The 18,465-nt window shown below is 42.0% G+C and overlaps 1 protein-coding gene across 4 annotated transcripts; it reads left to right on the top strand.

Moving 5' to 3' along the window:
- The first annotated feature begins 314 nt into the window (after positions 1-314).
- MATN3 (matrilin 3) lies at positions 315-18,214 on the top strand. Of its 4 annotated transcripts, none has more exons than XM_040597664.1 (8): positions 315-949; positions 3,310-3,879; positions 7,538-7,660; positions 8,052-8,174; positions 9,391-9,513; positions 11,346-11,468; positions 15,722-15,829; positions 17,694-18,214. In XM_040597664.1, exons 2-8 carry the CDS (start codon positions 3,414-3,416, stop codon positions 17,747-17,749), a joined length of 1,122 nt encoding a protein of 373 aa, XP_040453598.1. In that variant the 5' UTR covers positions 315-949; positions 3,310-3,413; the 3' UTR covers positions 17,750-18,214. The 4 variants fall into 4 exon arrangements, with proteins under 4 accessions (XP_040453598.1, XP_040453594.1, XP_040453597.1 ...); XM_040597660.1 differs by lacking the exon at positions 315-949 and adding an exon at positions 1,193-1,347; XM_040597663.1 differs by lacking the exons at positions 315-949; positions 7,538-7,660 and adding an exon at positions 1,193-1,347.
- Positions 18,215-18,465: the final 251 nt, after the last annotated feature.

Genomic DNA, 18,465 nt, shown 5'->3' with positions numbered 1-18,465 from the left:
AAGCTTCTAGCTTTCAGGGCAAACTTGATGCCTGATGAGCTCGGGTATTAAGAGCAGGACAGACACTCAGTAGGACTGCAACATTATTTACATTGGAAAATTTACATCAGAAAATACTGACCCCAGAGCACAGATCTGGCCTGGATCCATCTACACTGAGGGAGATTCAGGCTGTGTTACAAAACAAAACCAAAAACCTGGTCCTTCATTAGCTGTATGACCGTTGTGAGTGGGCGTTGGAGGAACTTGGAAGTGGTGGATACGGGCAGAGCGCTCTGGCCCTGCAGGTGGGTGTTGAGGCTTCCTGAAATATGGGTGGGTGATCGTAGGGGTGTGTGGTGTTAGGCAGCAGCAGGCACTGCTGTAGGTTTGCGTGGGGTGTGTGTGCATGTGTTGTCATAGCTCAGAGCTGCAGCCCCATCTAGATGAAAGCCATTGTACTCTGCTTCACCCCTGTCCTGTGGCTTTCCTCTTTACAGAGGGTGGTGTTCCCTCTTCCCTGATTTTATTGGCAGGCTTTGTGCCTGTGATGGTGGCCTCATTGTGCAGTTAACCTGGTACTTTCTGAGTGAGTCAATACCTGCCTGAGACTACACTGCTGGTGTTTTGCGAGGGGGTGTCGTGGTTCCTGTTCTAAATCTGGGAAAAAAGATGGGCCTGCAGTCCAACACACCAACTGCAGCTTCGGCAAAGGTGTCTTCTAAAACACTGTGCTGGAGATGGTAGCGGATATGTGTTCTACACCGGGCTTCCCATAGGAGCCGGCAGGATTTGCTGTGGTGGGCACCAGGCAAAACACCCTCTGCGAGCTCTGGCAGTGCGGAAGGCAGCTGCTTGTGCCAGCTTTTTCTCCCATTCTTTGCAAATACTGCACTGGAGATAAAGCCCTGAGACTGGAAGTGCAAAGGTACCAGATGTGGATCAAATCATTCCAGGGGAGGGAGAAAGGGTGAGTTTCTGTTCCAACTCCCCCTGCCTCCACGCTGGAACCCTGTCTGACTGTGCCCTAAGTTCCCCGAATTCAGCCCCAGCCCTTGCAGCCCTTCCCTCTTTGCCAGGCTGCGCGGGCGGGCCGCCAGCACCCGCGGGGAGGCGGCGCGGGGGCCGATACCACCCCGGGTATCCCCCGTACCCCCCTCCCTCCGCCCCCGAGCGCGGCCGGCGGCTTTAAAGGCGGTGGGGTGGGCGGCGGGGCATGCGGCGGCACCATGCGGCGGGCGCTCGGCACCCGGGGCTGCTGCCTGGCGCTGCTGCTGCTGCCGCCGCTGCTGCTGCCCGCGGCAGGGGCCTCCCCGCACCGCCCGCGCCTGCAGCCCGGCGGCCGCTCCGGGAGCCTCGCCGCGGCAGGTACCGTACACCCGCGGCCGGCTGCGCGCCCCCCGGGCGGCCTTTCCAGGGGCCGTGCCCGCCCCTCGCTCCCTGCCCGCTTCGCTCGCCGCTGCCCGGCCGCGCCGCCGCCGCCTGCCGCTCTGCTCGCAGGGTGTCCCACCGCCGGCTGTCACTGACGGCTGCGGGAGGGCTGTGCCCCGGCGGCGCCCGGCTCCAGCGGCAGCGCTCCGCCGGCCGTCCGCTCCCAGGCAGGAGCACCGGCTACTTTTTTTTATGCAAAGCCGGCCTTGCTAATCTCTAAAACTTGCATCACTTCCCTACGTGTGTTCCTTTCTGAAAACATCTTTTCAGACGCACAGAAGGGTCAGGTTGCTGAAAAGTTTTGTTTTGTTGGTGGGTGGGGTTTTTTTTTTTTTTTTCTCCCTAATCTATAAAAGGGAATTGTTCTGCCTACAAATCCTGGATTTGGTTGTGTGGGTTTTTTTGGGTTTTTGGGGTTTTTTTTTGGAGGACAAACACTTGTGTGTTTTGTCTTTCATACCTTAAGCTACGCATGCACACACAAACATTTCTTCATGTTTTCTCAACTTCCCGAAGGGCACAAAGCTATTCTTCTAAATCCTTTTGCAAAATCTGAGTTAAGGGATGCCTGTAGAATTATGTGTAATGTACCTGAATGGGGTCCTAGATTCATCCGGTGGGTTACTCTGTTCAAAGGCAAAATCAACTCTGCTACTGTGTATCCTGATGGAAGTAAGATCTAGCTATGCAATTTGGTTTTTTCACTTGCACAAGAGAAAAAAAAAGTAACGCATTGAAACAAAAAAAAAAGTGCTGTTTTCACCTCTAATTTTAAGAGATTTGTGGATATTTTTTTTTGTTTCAATTGGAATGGAATAATAAAAGTGAACTTGATAGCCAGGAGAGGTGTGTCAGGTTCCCAAAACACCTCTTGGGGAGCATATTCAAAATGAACACCTCATATTTTGTTATTTAATGCACTGTTGATCCAGAATGTCTCTTCTATACAAGAGCTTTCTTTTGGCTTGTCTTGTTTTTCATAAACCAACTACATAAATCCATGCCTTGATGGTGTAAACCAAGTACATGGTATCATCAATGTCAGGTCAAGGTACCAGGACAGAGAGTGTAAGATTCAGCTTCCCTGCTGTTGCTGTATTGATTATTTTTTGTCTTCCTAGAAGTGATGCTTCTCTTTGATCTGAGCAATGGCTTTTCTGTTTCTGTCTAGATTCATATGTCAGTGAGGAATTTTGGAAGCTAGAAATATGTGTGTAAATACTCATTTTCACATGTAAAATTACTTCAAAATTACGTTCATTTTTTTCTCTACTGTGCAGTACTCTAAAGTACTCTCTACTTTTCTCTACTAAAGTAGGCTTTCCCTACTATAAGAAGCCTTTATAACAGCATCATTTGCATCTTTTTCCTGTTGGCCTTTATTTCTTCTTGTTGTGCGCTTTGGATTGCGAATTACAAACAAGAAATAATTCCTAATCAGCGTTGTTACTATCCTAAAAAATAGTTAGGATCTGTTCACTATGTAATCTATCCAGTTGTTTTACCATTTTATTTCTGTAACTTATAAAAATGTAATTCACGGTTTATCTTTACAAAAATAAAAAGGAAGTACATTTATACATCATTGCTACATTTCTGTGTTGGCTGTTACATGCAAACTACAACCTTTTTTTTCAAGGATAGTTACAGATTTTTGTGAGCTCACATGTGGATCTATTTGTTAATGCTTAGAAAAGTTCAATTATTTATTACTTGTCAAAATTAGTATTTAAGAATTTCTAATGTGTTACTCCTACAATTTTAAGCCTCTTTCTAAAGAATCAAGAGTGCCAACATTTAACTGGTAGTAGTTTGCCACGACAGCTCTCATTGCCCTTAGGGGGAGAGCTGCAGTCCTGTGTAGGAGATGACTGAAATGTTTTCCTTCCTTCTTGACAGACACTGCCTGCAAGAACCGGCCCCTGGACCTTGTCTTCATCATAGACAGTTCCCGTAGTGTCCGACCTGAAGAATTTGAGAAAGTGAAAATCTTTTTGTCAGAAATGATTGATACTCTGGATGTTGGTGAAAGAACAACCCGTGTGGCGGTCATGAATTATGCTAGCACTGTCAAGGTAGAGTTTCCCCTCCGGACCTACTTTGATAAAGCATCTATGAAGGAGGCGATATCACACATCAAGCCCTTGTCTGCTGGCACAATGACCGGCCTTGCCATCCAAACTGCCATGGATGAAGTCTTCACTGAGGAAATGGGCACCCGGCCAGCAGCCTTCAATATCCCCAAGGTGGTCATTGTTGTGACAGACGGACGGCCACAAGACCAGGTTCAAGATGTGGCAGCAAGCGCCCGGACAGCTGGCATTGAGATCTATGCCGTTGGGGTAGACCGGGCAGACATGCAGTCCCTGAGGGTAATGGCCAGCGAACCACTGGATGAACACGTCTTCTATGTGGAGACCTATGGTGTGATTGAAAAGCTGACATCCAAATTCAGAGAGACTTTCTGTGGTAAGGTGGTCAGTTCAAGACAGTAGTGTAATTTGGCTCCTTTTGGCTCCTACTGTGGTTCCACTCCCTAAGAAAGAAGTTTTTCTTTTTCAGAAGTGTTATGTACCACATCTCAATATTTCCTTTGCCGTCGGTTTTGCAAACAAGCCAACCCTTTTATTCAGTGGAGGCCAAGTAATGACCTTCCATTTTGAATAGCGACCTTACCATGCAGGTAACAGACCTGATTTCAGTGGACCTCCTTGTGCAGTTGGTCCGATTCAGTGCAAGAGAAAGCATGGCAGTCTGGCTGGGAGTCGGCGGCGTGTATTTACTGACTTACTGAGAGTGTACACCGGAGATGTGCAGTCTGCTCATTTCTTTCCCATCTCACTGGGAGGCAAGGAGGGTGGAAGTGTGGCGCTGAAGGGCTCCTTGTAGATTCAGAGTAGGAAAACCAGTGTGGCAGGTGAACCACTACGCTAGCTTGAGAAATTTGGTGCAGGATGAAGTGCCCAAGCATAACAGCAGGTCATCTCGGGATGGGTTTTCACTCTGCGGGCACTGCTGGGCTTTTTCAGTGTGCCAGACTCACACCTTTCCTTTTCCTTGCAACTTGATTTAGACAGGGAACTGTGGGATGGGTTGAATTAGCTTGTCTTTCGGGGCTGGTCTTGGAAAAATGCTGGATGTATATTCGTTTTGGGCTAGAACTCCACTAATGATGCTAGGCCAGCATGGGTTGTTACTGTCATTTAGAGGAAAAAACTTCATGTATCTGGAGTATTTAGAACTACCTATAGATAGCTATGATACAGGCCTACTCACAAAAATTAGATGACAACTTTTTGACAATCAAAAAGCTTGAAGTAGATTTTTCTAGTAAGATTCTAAGGAAATTACTTGTAAAATAAATCTCCAGCAAATAATGGGTAAAATCAGGTGTAAAGAACATTGTAAGAGAATTAAAATAACAGCCATTGCCTTGGGAACTTGGTTGGCAGCGTGTTCTTACTTCACGGTTCAGTGTTGTTACTTCACGGCCTTAGTAAAAATTACCATAATAACTGTTGAATATGTTTAAAGTGAATAGACCTCTTTTTCTAGGTATGAAATAAATGTGTAGGACTATCTGCAAACAGGACACTTTGCCCAGTAATTAACACAGGAAATGCCTTGGGGTTTGGCTTGACATCACGATGTGTTGCTGATGCGACCAGATCCTCTCTCTGGTACCTGGTGGTGGGTACAAGTGCCCACCTAGCTGGACTGGTATGTTTGCTGTGAACACAGCACGGATTTTCCACCTATGTTCTCACCAAAGCAAGCCCTTTCATAGCACCAAAGAAAAATCTCTTGTTCGTAAGAGTAACCCTACTGTTTATTGTGCTGAATCATAGAAATTACGACCCTGCTAAGCTGGAGGATAAACCAAAAAGAGCTCACGTATACATACTTCCAGTGTAACTCCGAGTTGCCTGCATGCAATTAGCCTGAATCTGTGGTGTTTATGAATTTATGAAATCTGTGGGAACAAGAACATGGTACAAGGAATAGTTTTTAAAAAGGTTCCTACAAACCAAATTAGTCTAAAAGAGTCTTGTAAGACAGTGTGGGTAAACTGGATCTTTTACAGCTTTTTGGTTAGAAATCTAGACTCACCAGTAACAATTAGGATTCTCTTTGGGCCAAGGCAAATAACTGTGTTTGTAGGGTGAACTGAAAACAGGAATACTAATGTTCAGGGGCAAAATAGTTGGCTAAGATCAAGTTCTTGATGCATTGAGGGCATCATTCAACATGAGACCATCCTGGAGATGGAAAATCTTAGCCTTGGATTGGTGTCCAAGTTGGTGGAGGGCTGACTTTCCTACCACAAAAATCTGACCATTTGAGTCTTGAGCTTCTCACTTATGCTTGAAAATATCACCCACAGATTTTGTTCATAAGCCATGGAGGTGTATTCTCTGTCTTATTCCCAAGGGTGCAGCAGAATGAAAAGACACTCCCTTAGTTTGAGATTTGTTTTTGCCAATGGAAAGAAAAGACATCCTTTCTGTCAACCTTATTAAAGAACATTTAAATCTCCCATGTTTTAGAAAATGAGAAATGTTGCCTTGCATTCAGAAATACATGAGGAGATTCAAGCACTCTTGCTTCTCATTTCTTACCTCACCACTATTGCTTTGGAGTTTGATTTTACCGGTACTTCATATCCATATTGTGACTACTCATCTAAGTAAAATCTTAGGTAATATCAGACTTGTCTTCTCATTTTTCTCCTTTTCTCTTTAATTTTCTCCTTCTTTCTTTCCTTCCTTTCCCGCTTCTTTTCCCCCTTCTCACTTTTTTCCTCTACCATTTTTTCTTCCTCATTCCCTCTCCCCTTCCCTTTTCTCCTTCATCTAAATTTAGTCATCCAAAAATCATCTAAGCTTAATTGAGTATCTTTACAGTCTGTGGAGAGAAATGGGCATCTTGAGGTAACCAGAGAAGCAGCATATCCAAAGCTAAATAAACTTGAGAAAAATTGGTCGGAAGTTAATTAGTTATGTAGTTAGACCATATGTGAAGGGAGACACTCTCAGCACATATAGTGCATTTCAGAGACAGCCCAGCATAACAACAGTCATTTTATTTGCTCTGTCACCACAACACACTTCTGTCAGCTGCCATCCATCATGCTGCTTTTCCTATCACTGTTTTCTGTTTTCTCAGTCTGATGAGCTAGCCTTACTGTTTGCTCAGGCATTAGTCGGTCCCTGAAAATTGAATTTCAATTTGTAGTTTACGTTTTCAGCTTCTCAGTTCTCTGAGGTTTGGACATTATTTCTGTACTGTCCTTCCATTAGGCAGTTCATGTGTCTGTAAAGCCACCCCACTGTAGGAACTTCCTCCATATCCTCTCTTGGTCTTGACTTTTTAAATCCAATAGATCAAGGCAGCTGCAGTGCTCACATACTCATCTTGCAGTGATGGGTTTCTTTGCTGGCTGATACATCTGGACCATCGTTACACAGATACTCTTTTCATCCCTGAGAAGGCAGTGTGTTATCCCAGTGCCTCTGAGTAATTTTTCTCCTCCTCCTGGTCTTGACGCTGTTTCTGTTGCACTTTGATTTTATTTTATTTTGGTTTGGTTTGGTTTATTTTATTTAATTTCATTTTGCGTCTGTTGCTTTTCAGTTTATATGGGAGGTTTTTTTACAGTGCAGCAGGAATCCATAAATTGTATGCCAGTGAGCAGAAGTTAGTAAACTGCCAGAGAATGTGACTGACAGATTTTGAGATTATTTCAACTGGTTGTCTGTGATAGAAAGGGACTGGATACAAAAAGCCAGAAGGTCATTTTCATTGCCAAGTTCTTGTCTCCAGTGTAATGTTACTAAATGCTTACAATCTTTCCCTTGCACACTTTTCAATTCATCTTGTCTTTCTGCCACCTCAGGTGGTGAATTATTTCACTGTAGTTGTTCTGGTATCATTTATGACTTCTTTCTTCGGGCTACAGAATGGTGCAAAAGCTGCCTGTAACCTTCTGTGAGTGACATAGCAGTGACATTTACTACTACTGATCCAGCAAACAGTGCAAGATGTACTTTTGTAAGCATAAATTATTAATTACTTTTTCTTTCCTTTGGGATGACTGAAATACCTTTGCTGTAAATGCCCTTTTTAGCTGTGAATGTGTGTGCACTTGGGACCCACGACTGCGAGCAGGTCTGTGTGAGTAACGGCGGAACCTACCTTTGCGATTGCTATGAAGGCTACACTCTGAATCCAGATAAGAGAACCTGCTCAGGTATTGCTCCTTTGGTAAATGTGTTCAGCTAGAAAAAAATCACTTTTTAATACCATAACTGGATCTGAGAAGCTACTTGTGTACTTCTGTTGAAACAGTGAACATCTGTATCTTCTTCAATAATAACTCCAATAATAAATAAAAGGCTGCTGCAAGTACTGGTGAGAAGTAGTTTGTTTCCATCACCATCCTTCATTAGGGCCAGATGCCAAAACAAAGTCTTCAGATCTAGACACTGTATAGACATTTTCTCCTACCACTTATTCTAATGCCTTCAGTTACTATTGCCATTTCTGAGCTGATTCCAAATAGAAATACATTTAAAAATGTAAATATGCACTCCATCCCAAACTATTAATAATGAGTTGTTTCTCTAACATGCATCTTGCAGCTGTGGACATGTGTGCACCTGGAAGGCATGAGTGTGATCAGATCTGCGTGAGTAACAACACATCCTATGTCTGTGAATGCTATGAAGGCTACACCCTGAATCCAGATAAGAAGACTTGCTCAGGTAAGAACTAAAGGCTACTTTAATATATGAAACTCATGGAGACATGGACATGTTTTCTGTGAGTTACCCTCATTATTTCTAGTTGAAAAATCACTTACAGACATCAACTCTTAAAATAGAATTTACCTGTAGCCTTTCCACTTGGTTCCAATAACAATAAAATTACATTTTTCTTTAAATGTGTTGATTAAAAAACTGCAGTTTGGCACTTACCTAACCATTTTGTGGTCCTCACTATACTTCATAAACATCACTTAGTCCCTGGGGGAGGATGAACCTATTTTGGAGATGCCCACCAGCACTGTATCTCCACTGGAGAGTGGTGGCACTAGTCCATAGAGATCTTAAAACCCGATGATTATTCCACGTGGTCTCCATCTCTCCTGTTGAAATGCAGGGGGTTTTGCAGCTTACTGCTTCTGCTTCCGAAGTTGTGCAGGGCTGTGCTATATAGCGACCCCAGTCTTACACTGGCAGCAGCTTCTTCCTTTCCTATTCCTTGCACTGGCATCCTGAAAAGTGAGCCTACTATAAACACTTTTCCCCCCAAATACCTCTCTGGATTTATTTCTTTAAATGGGAAGATTTGAGCAGCACCAACCTTAGGGTAGCTATTTTATAACTGGTAAGTGCATCCCTCCCTCTGAGAGCACATAAACGTTCTTCTCACTGAAGTTTCTACTCATTTCTGAAGAGAGAACATAACATTCCAGTGCTCCTGCTTGTTTGTTTGTTGGGTTTTTTCTCACTAGGCTTTATATCTTTTTGCCATTTAATAGCATTTCTCGATATCATGTCTGGCTTTTTGTGCCTGCCTTCAGCTCATGGATGAAAATATGAATTTAAATTTGAATTCACCATAGGTACTGCTAATATTGCAAGAAACAACTCTGCCTTGACACGTGGTGGGTTATGGCTCATTTCAGTATGGTGTTTTAGCTTCAGTCCTCCTGGGGGTATTCAGGACTGTTAGAATTGCTGATGAAAATCAGAATTACGTGAGATGTGGCATAGTAATGTCTTGCAGTCCCAGTATCTGCCTCCTCCATTAAATAATTAGTAACTGAATTCAGTTGTCTGCAGCATAATATAATGATACAGTAGGGCACCGGTTGAATCCTAATTAAAATGTAATTGTAAAAGTTGAAGCATTTTAAACATTTGAGTGTCTTGGAGGCATTAATTGGTTTCTTTTTCAAAATGTGGTTCACCACAGCCACGGACATATGCGCCCCTGGAAGGCATGATTGTGCACAAGTCTGTCTGAGTAATGGTGGATCCTACAGCTGTAACTGCTATGAAGGATACACTCTGAATCCAGATAAGAAGACTTGCTCAGGTAAGACCTGATTAAGGAAATACGGTGTTCAGCTACAAGCAAGTAGGTTTTTAAAATCAGGTTAATTTATGTTATTTTTCTGATAAGCTGTCCAAGAGTTTCTGTACTACTCCTGAAAACACAGTACAACTTTTATTTTTTCCAATGTCCTGTAATAATTTGAGATCCATGGCTTTCTTCAGTTGTGTGAAGCTTGTAATTGGTATAATTAAAATACCATATGGCATTTCCCTGAGGACTTCACAGTATTTTCACATCCATGAAGCATGAATTGCCATATCCACCTGAGAGAGAAGGATAATATATTTGCTGGGAAGATGTGGTGGGTACTACCTGTGTCAGAAAACTCTTCAGCCAAGCAGCACAAGGGAAAGATGAAGAAGAGCAAGGACTGTGCTGGGAGAGAGATTACAGTCTGTATCATCATGAGTATGATCGCTCTGGTGGGTGTGTTTGAACCTTAAAAAATACTCCAGCCTTAGAGCTCTAGAGGGTGAAGGGAAGTGTTATTCCCCAGTGCTGATGTCTGAGAGGATAGGAGTGTAGATTTAGTTGGTAGTTAAACATGTATGTGTAAGTATAGTACCTACAAATTAATATGTATTCTATATTAATTTTCCTTGATTGGGATTTGAACTTCACTGTTCATCTCTTTGGTTGTCTCATTAATGACTTAGTTATGTAAAATCCTTTTTTCCGCTTCCTTCATAATCCCTTTCCTTACTACATTTTGTGTGACAAAGTGCTGAACCAAGGCTTTCAATTCCAGGAGTTCCTAGGCAAATCTCTCCAACTAAGTTACAGGTCTCGCATCTCGAAGAAGTGAAGCTAGAGGGCCTCAGTATTTCTTCTTGCCTAGTTTAGGAGCTGATTTTGTAAATATAGTTCCTAAAATGGACTTTTACCTGGCATTATATAAAGACTATAAATATCTGTGAGGCAATGTGAATACAGCTAGGCATCTCCTTTGGGCATCCAATTCTAAACCTCCTTTCATAACACTGATTCTCCCCCTGCATAGTCAAATTCCAGATTATTTCCCTAATATGCTTGCTTATTTTTCCTTTAGAATCTCATTTTGCAGTATGCTGCTAATGATTTCTCGGCCATCCAGGTCTTTGTGATTTAATAAAAATCATCTAGGTCCAGGAGGGGGTCCTGTCCTCCCCTCCCCTCCCCTCCCCTCCCCTCCCCCTCCCCTCCCCTCCCCTCCCCTCCCCTCCCCTCCCCTCCCCTTCCCTTTCTTCCTCCCTTCCCTTCCTGCAAAGATATCCAAACATAGGAACTCCTTCTCAGCTTGTCCTCTCAGAGGTGACATGTTAAATTTGGCAGAAAACATCAACCTTACACCTAAAGTGCTCACTTTGTAACTGGCAGCAGGTGCCACGTCTCTCTTTTTTTTTAGCAGCCATTTATACTCTTCTGTTTATGGTCTTTTCATTCCATAAAACAGTGTCTTATCCAACTCAATTACAGCTGAAATAAGGCCAAATAGTCTCTTAAAATCCAGTTATTTATTCTCTGATATTCCTTTGGATAATTCATTTGTAACTGGGCCACTGCTGGTTCAGTTCCTTTTGCAATCTGTTACAACTGCAAAAAAAGTGTTACCAGTATTCCAAAAATTGTATTATTTTTGTGATGTTGATAGCCACACTACAGCGGACTGTGTATACCCTACTATAGCTAAGAGCATGCTGACATGCAATAAAAACATCCTGGTTTGAATCCAAATGAAGATATGTTTGCAAGTGGAAATTGCCAACACCAACTAAAAAGGCTGAAGTTTGGGTATTGATTAATATTCTTCTCTTCTCAAATGCCTTCCTCAGCTGTCGACATGTGTGCACCTGGAAGGCATGACTGCGAGCAGGTCTGCGTGAGAGATGATCTGTTCTATACCTGTGACTGCTACCAAGGCTACACCCTGAATCCAGACAAGAAGACTTGCTCAAGTAAGAGCAGCTTGCTGTTCCCTGTTCCCTCACACCCTCCCCAGCTAAGTACATGTATTGAAATAGCTCTCATTAGCAGGTTCATTTATTTAGATCTCTTTGAGAAACTTTCACATGCGTGCAAATGTTACAAGACAGTTCTATGCCACTCTGCCTTTTCCACTTCGAGCAACATTCAGAGATACAAAGCACTTTATATGCAACAATGCTAGTAACTGCTTACCATTTGGTCTTTCTTTATTATGTTATAACTAAGGCCTTCACTGCATTTTAAAAAATCATGCAATATTCAGCAAACCCAAACTGAGAAATAATTGAAGAGAGAAGAGTTGGGGCTAGTCACACACTTTGCAATGCTGTGGTATCTGCATACTACCATGCAGGAGACAGTTTGAGGTGATGTCCTCCCCTCGGGCTGAATTTCATATTGCTGTTTGCTTCTTTAGCTTCCCATTGACTTTGCGTTATAGTGAAAATGTAATAATTTTAGAAGTGTTTCTTTCTTTCCTGGCCTCCTTACTGTAAAGTTATTGTGTACTGGAAACTTTTCCTAGCATACGTTTGGAGGTGGTCTGGCACCTCACGGCTGGTGAGGTCAGGCAGCTGCAGTCAGAGTGAGCACAGGCTGTACAAAGTAAGGACTGAGGGAGACCCCAGTAAGGCAATTAGTTTGTCTTGCTGCTCCAAGGCAAGACCAGTTACACATCTCAGTAGTTCCTGGAAAAATTCACATAAGAGAGGCTCCCAGCATGGAAAAGCATTGCTGTTGGGAAGCATTAAAAAAAAGTTACCTTGTTTTCGGGTAACTGTGTCTCCAAAATGCGTTCTGTAGGAACTGATGTGTTTGCAGCAGGAGCCCCTGGCTGTGAGCAGGTCTGTGTGAGTAATGGCAGGTCATACACCTGTGACTGCTATGAAGGCTTCACCTTAAATCCAGATGAGAAACATGCTCAAGTAATAATTTATTGTGTTTTTTACTGAATTTATTTAATGAAGTGCCTCTCTTTAATATGTTAAATCCTTTTAATCTGTTTGAGAAACATTCCATCAACTCACAGACTCCCTGAAAATATAATCCCTTTCCATTCTTTCCTTCCTGTTTCCACTACATTTTGAGCTATTTTGGTCCTTCTTGTTTAATTATAGCAGTTACTGTATTTAAAACTGCAGTTGACTCATACTTATCATGACACATTTAAGGGCTTCACTGGATTTAAAAAAAATATCTGTTATAATCTGCATTTCTTTATCAAATGGGAATAATTGGGAGGATTAGCAAGACAGGGTTCTGGGGTATATGTCTCCAGAGCATGGGACTTAATTGTGTACCACCACTTGGAGGATGGTGGGAAGCCAGAGGGGAACAGAACTGGTGCTAGAAGAACCACAGCAATGCTAAACCATATGTTCTTGTCCGCTCCTCCAAGCTGAGTGGGGCAGATGTGAGCTCACCAGCTGACTCTCCTTCAGATGGGCAATAATGGCATCAACTCTTGGCAGAACCTCTGCACCATTTGATATAGAATCAAAGTAAAATTGGGTTGGAAGGGACCTCAAGAGGTACGTAATCCTATCTTTGATTCAGAGCAGGAATAATTTGCCATTTCATCAAGTGGCTAAGGACCCTGTGTAAGAGCAAAGTTATGAAACTGGTGGATATAGCCAAACACCATCAGCAAAAATAGTAATTTTTTTGTAGGTCTGGACATAAATATAAATGCAGTGCAAAAACACAGCTCTAGCATGTTTTGTATGAATTGTTGGGCATCCCAGTGGCGATGTGAGTGTCCAGGATTTTGAGTATCAGATACTGGAAGACTCTAAATTTCACAGAAGGACTAGAAAACTTCAGGGTACACTTGGGAAGTTGCCAAAGCTGGTTGGAAAAGTAATTTTGTTAAAATAGTCATAATCCAAGGAGGATCTGTATCTGTCATTGGAGAATTTAAATGCAAACATAAAAAATTAACTGGCAGTTGGTTGGAAACCAACTGTGTTGGTGTGATATTTTGAACTGGCCTTCCTCCAGCTGACTTTTGAACAGCTCTTTTTTCTACGTTGACCATAAAGCTGGTGGAATGTTCCAAAGGAGGGAGCTGAACAAATACAGGCTCAGTGGAATCAAGGAGACACCAGTTTCAACATTGGCTGTAAGACAAACAAATTTCTGCACTGCTAGAACTGAATCTGTTCATAGTTTTTGCAGTTTCCCTGTAATATGGATATATCAATGGCATGATTGATAAACAAAAAAAGAAACCAAAACAATTCAGAAAAACAAGAAAATTTGTATCCAGGTATAATATTTCTATTGTTTTTCTGTTACAATGCTCACATAATTTGTTGGCATTCATTAGCTATGTGTTTATATATCTATGGAAAAAATAATTGAATAATCTGCAGTCAACACCTTTGCAAGCAATGTAAAAAAACATGTACAAAGAGACAGGTATTACATACAAGTAATACCTCTAGAAAACTTGTTGATATGTTTGTTCTTGGCCTGCAACAAGTGGTACAGCTTGCCATAACTCTTACTTTCTAGTAGGTGAGATTAAATTGCCTTTCATGTAGCTGAGAACTCAGAACGATCAGCTGATGCCTGATGTTATTATACCACAATGAAACTATGATCTTTCTGAGCCCTTTGTGATCATCCCTGGTTTTGTGGTAGATTATGGAAAAAAAGGAATTTTTAGGAACAGCTGAGGCTGGTCCCCTGTGAGTCTGGAAGACTGAGGGCAAGCCCTAGGAACAGATCCAATGGAACCACTGTGGAGTATGGCGATGTTTGAGATTGATGACTTCTCTGTCATACTAACCAGCACCTCCATTAATATATTGCTGTACCTTTCTACTACATTTTAAATTCGTTTGGGCCTATTTGCATATTGTTATTCCCTCCATCCATATTCATGTGACATTGGGATGGACTCATGTTCACACCTCTTGAATAAAAAATTATAATCCCTATGTATGCATATTGCCAGTGTTACAAGTGAAGAATACTTGTGGGGTGATACACATTGATGATTTAGCTGAACCTCTATTGCTTCGTATTTAAAATTAATACATGTGTTCCTGCTTTCATTTTTGTGTTATTTACCAAGTGGTAAATTAAATTCTTCTAATTTCTTCCCAGGCTGAGACTTAGGTATCTAAATTCCACCCACATCTCAGAAACCAATGCAAACAGATGAACTTCTGACACTGGCTGGTTTTATGTCCCTAAATCACTATGTGCCTTCCTGCTTGGCTTGCAAAATTCCTGGAGGCTTAACTTGGGACTAATGCATTCTCAGAAGTTCTGTGATTGGGAGTGATGGGTACCCCAAATGTCATTACAATCCAGCTTTGACAGGACAGCAACCCTGATTTTATATAGATAAGTAGAATTTAGATTCTATTTAGATACATTTAGATATGAGGAATAAATTTTTCACAGTGAGGATGGCAAGACAATGGAACAGGTTGCCCAGAGAAGTTGTGGAAGTGTTGAAGGCCAGGGTGGATGGGGCTTTGAGCAGCCTGGTCTAGTGGAAGGTGTCCCTGCCCATGGCAGGGGTTTTGGACAAGATGATCTTTGAAGGTCCCTCCCAACCCAAACCATTTTATGATTCTATCATTCTTCTGAAGAGAAGCCCAACAAGTTAGTCATGGCCTTAAATACATCTAATTGAATAGATTCTGTTTACAGTGATGCCAGTGCCCTTCCTGTATGGATAGTCTGATGGTCAAAGTACTACTCACAAGATGAAGACCTGGACCACAGGTTCAGTCTGCATCACCTGAACACCCTCCTCCTCTTTCCCAGGGTGCCCTACCTTTTGGGATGGGGGATATTCTGGATGAGAGGGACAGGTAACAGCTAAAGGGAAGGTTCTCTCCAGCAATTAGAGTTGATGGGGGAGGCTGGTTGGCCCTTGCACTCAGACCTCTTCTTATATTTTGCTCAATAATCGTCAAATTTAATGAGTGCAGAGGATCCAGGTAGGCAGGCGAGGAACGCCCTGTTCTGCCTCCTCCTTGGTTAGAGTCAAGCTCTCTCTTGCCTGTCCCATTTCTGAACTATGACACTTGTCTCTGGCTACACACTGGTCCCTGTTCACTGCTGTCCCTCCTTCCTGGCTGCCCTGGTGCTTGCTGTAGTCTCACAGCATGAGTTCAACTCCTGTTGAAAAATCAAGGATTTTCCTGGGATTTAAGTGTTTGATAATAGTCATAAATATTCTAAATGCTGTTTTCTTTCTTAGGAGCCATAACAAGCAGTCTCGTAACAACTGAAGAGTCCTGTAAGTGTGAAGCCATAGCTGCCCTGCAAGACTCGGTCACTTCACGCCTTGAAGCTCTGTCCACAAAATATATCCTTTTTCTTACATGATCTTATACATTCATCTCTTTACTGTTATTTTAGAGGCAGCTGTTTTGATATAAGCTAGGGAAGGAACATTGCTCAAAACAGAAAGCATTTTCGTGGTGATTTTAGAAATGTTATGGAGCAAAATCTTGGTTGTTGCAAATACCACTATGTTTTCACATTTCACTGAGGGGCTTTATTATCAAGATGCAGATAAAATGCATATGCCACATGTCCTACACTATATATGCTGTGTGGAACATCAAGCACTGCTCTATTCATAATTCTTCCAGATGACTTTTACTGAATAGCAAATGCTCAGTTTTGACCCCTCCTCTTATGTCCCCAAATTTTCAAGACAACTTCAGAGGCAGTGCAACAACAGTCCCATTCGCTGTGGTATTCCTCTGCATCCCTCCACAGGCAGGTGCTGTCACAAGCAATTTTCAACCACTTTCTTTTCCATGAAAATGTGCTAGCGTATGAATATCCAGCTGCCAGGGTATATAAGCATGGGAGAGCTGCAAGGTAGGGTGCTGAGGCTGAAGCCACTAGGCAAGGTTTGGGTCCACGCAGTATCTGAAGTGCAGGCTGGTGGGTGCCAGCTATGCTGTGCTGGAATTTGCTGGCTTCATTTGCTGCAGTGCGGCGCCTGTGGCAGTGAAAAGAAATGTAGTCAGCCCCCAGATTAGACATTTCACAAACATGTGGGAGAGAAAAAACAAAAAACCAACAAAAAAAAACCCAACCCCCAAAAAAAAGAGAAAGTGGTGAACTCTGTGTTACCCCAGCAAACCTGAATGCTGGAATAAATGCCCTCAGATGGCACAGCAGGAACTAATAACTGGAAGATAAAGTTGGGCAAGCTGTGATTCATCATAAGGCACAATTTTTAGGAGTTACAGTGGTTGATCACTGTTACAATTTACCAAGGATTGTGGTAGATTTTCATCAGTGGAAATTTTTGAGACTGCATGCTTTTTTTTTTCTGTAAAAGGTGCTCTTGTTCAAATAGGATTTGATTTAGAGGAGCACTGTGGTTTTTATCCTGACCCCTGGGGCTTCAAAATCAAGGAAGAGTGGGGTATTTAGGATTAATCAAAGGAGGAGAGAAAACTAGTAGAGTTTTATACGTGAACTTGTCATTTATACAGATAAATGAATTTTTCAGTTTCCCAAAGCTTCTGAAAGTCAAATGAAAATTTCTGCCAAGGGCACAAGACTTTCACAGTTCTTGTATAAATACAAAGTGATTTTTGTAAGCTCTAATTGCGAATCCCTCTTCCTGTAGTGTCCTTGGAGTTCAGTTTATCTGCCTGGGAAAGGTGAAGGGAAGACTGATTTTCCTTGGATTATAATACATAATTCCAGGGAATCTAAGTAGTTAAAACTGAACACCGAGATAATTAAACCTGTAATGACGTCTCAATAGTGGCATGTCCTTCAGAGATCGGTCTTTCTGCCCCAGAGAGCTAATGTTAAGCCAGAAAATGCAGTGGTTTCAAGTTAGGAATATACTTTGTTACAAAGAACTGAGGCTTTCTTTCAAAGTTGTTCTTTGGTGGGCAATTTGTATCCCTAGCACCCTTTCAAGGCAACCTGGAAAAAGAAGCAAGAGACAATGACCTGTGCTGCTCCCGAGCCCTGAGTGTCACTTGGTCCAACTTCCAAGAAATTAAAGTTGTTGAGACCATTTTGGAAGTTGCCAGACCTTGACAGATCTCTAACATGTTTTGCAACCTCTGGTTCAAGCATGTATTGACCTTATCTAGAAGAGAGATTGTTTGTTGAAAATGCAGCAATGAGAAAGATTGTGAATAAAACAAACCTTATAGCCATCTATCTTATTGCCCTTAACAACTGACCACTAGATGAAGTGTCTGAGAAGCTGCAGGCATATCAAGGCAGACAGCAGGTTGTCTGAGCTATCATTCTACTTAGTTTTAAAATAATCTTTCAGAATCAGTCCTTTTTACTGCATTCAGCAAGCTTTATTTTGTTGCACAGCTTACAAAACAGCAGTTGGTTTGTTATTATTGACAAATGCCAGGAAGACTCCAGGAAGACCACAGTCTTGAAAATATAGTGACCCTGAGGATTTTCATGTACAGTCACTTTATAACCATAAGGCTACCTATACCTGCTGTGGCTTCACTTTTGTACTACAAGTAGTACAGCAGGTACTGCTTTTCTGCAGTAACTGCATTTTTATTCTCTTATTTAAAAGTAAGTACAGAAAAAATGAATAGACACAGTATATCACATTATATAAAACTGTGAAATGGCAAGGCAGACTAAAAATGTGACCACATCTTCTGTCCATTAATGAGAAAGTAAGTTGGGGTCTTGTAACTTGTTTCAATAAAATAAAGTATGATATGCACACTGATGTTGGAAGTTTTATTCTATACAACTTCAGGAATATGTGTTATGAAAAAAAGTTTAATGAAAACAAGGAAACAAAACCTCAGAGATAAAGGAGGCAAAAATGGAAGAAATCCACAGAAATAAACAGGCTACTACCCCCAAGTCACATACTTGGAAAAAGAACCATTTGATTTTAAAACCTAGAAGTCCTTGTTAATATAAATAAAAGGTTTGATAGTAATTTCAAGTATTAATAATGTTGTTTAATACTCC

The sequence above is a fragment of the Falco naumanni genome, chromosome 6, assembly GCF_017639655.2.
Source record: "Falco naumanni isolate bFalNau1 chromosome 6, bFalNau1.pat, whole genome shotgun sequence".
NCBI classification, from domain to species: domain Eukaryota; kingdom Metazoa; phylum Chordata; class Aves; order Falconiformes; family Falconidae; genus Falco; species Falco naumanni.
The sequence above is the reverse complement of the archived record's forward strand: the minus strand, read 5'-3'. Positions and strand labels throughout refer to the sequence as shown.

Bases quoted from the DNA above. Each gene is read 5' to 3' on its own strand.
- MATN3 (XM_040597660.1), top strand. From the start codon at position 1,209: ATGCGGCGGGCGCTCGGCACCCGGGGCTGCTGCCTGGCGCTGCTGCTG. The intron at 1,348-3,309 runs GTACCGTACACC...CCTTCTTGACAG, and splicing joins CGGGAGCCTCGCCGCGGCAG to ACACTGCCTGCAAGAACCGG. The intron at 11,469-15,721 runs GTAAGAGCAGCT...TTTCTTTCTTAG, and splicing joins AGACAAGAAGACTTGCTCAA to GAGCCATAACAAGCAGTCTC.